This window comes from Eimeria mitis, genomic scaffold (genome assembly GCF_000499745.2).
Source record: "Eimeria mitis Houghton genomic scaffold, Emh_scaff157, whole genome shotgun sequence".
In the NCBI taxonomy this organism is placed as follows: domain Eukaryota; phylum Apicomplexa; class Conoidasida; order Eucoccidiorida; family Eimeriidae; genus Eimeria; species Eimeria mitis.
The window spans coordinates 12,945-13,201 of NW_013569814.1; the positions used below are offsets into that span (position 1 = coordinate 12,945).

At 55.3% G+C, this 257-nt stretch overlaps 1 protein-coding gene across 1 annotated transcript in view; it reads right to left on the reverse strand.

Annotated features, from left to right (window-relative positions):
* The window catches only part of EMH_0001060 (RNA pseudouridine synthase domain containing protein, putative), a gene marked incomplete at both ends in the record, with an annotated part of 3,533 nt that overhangs the window by 2,806 nt on the left and 470 nt on the right, over positions 1 to 257 (reverse strand). The window contains one exon of the mRNA XM_013495428.1: positions 1 to 237. Coding sequence (XP_013350882.1) covers positions 1 to 237 — 237 coding nt within the window. The remainder of the gene's footprint in view (positions 238 to 257) is intronic.

Consider the following 257-nt stretch of genomic DNA (forward strand, 5'->3'; position numbering starts at 1 on the left):
CTGTTGCTGCTGCTGTTGCTGTTGGTGGTGTTGGTGGTGTTGGTGGTGGTGGTGATGGTGCGGGGAGGCTTACTGCTGCGCTTGTTGCTGCTGCTGCTGCTGCTGTTCGTTGTTGTTGTTATGCTTGTTGTTGTAGGTGTTGTGGGGGGTTTGTTGCTGCTGCTGTTGCTGCTGTTGCTGCTGTTGCTGCTGCTGCTGCTCAGGCATTTGCTGCTGTTCTTTTGGTTAGTTGTGGTGCTGCAGGGAACAGGGGGAGG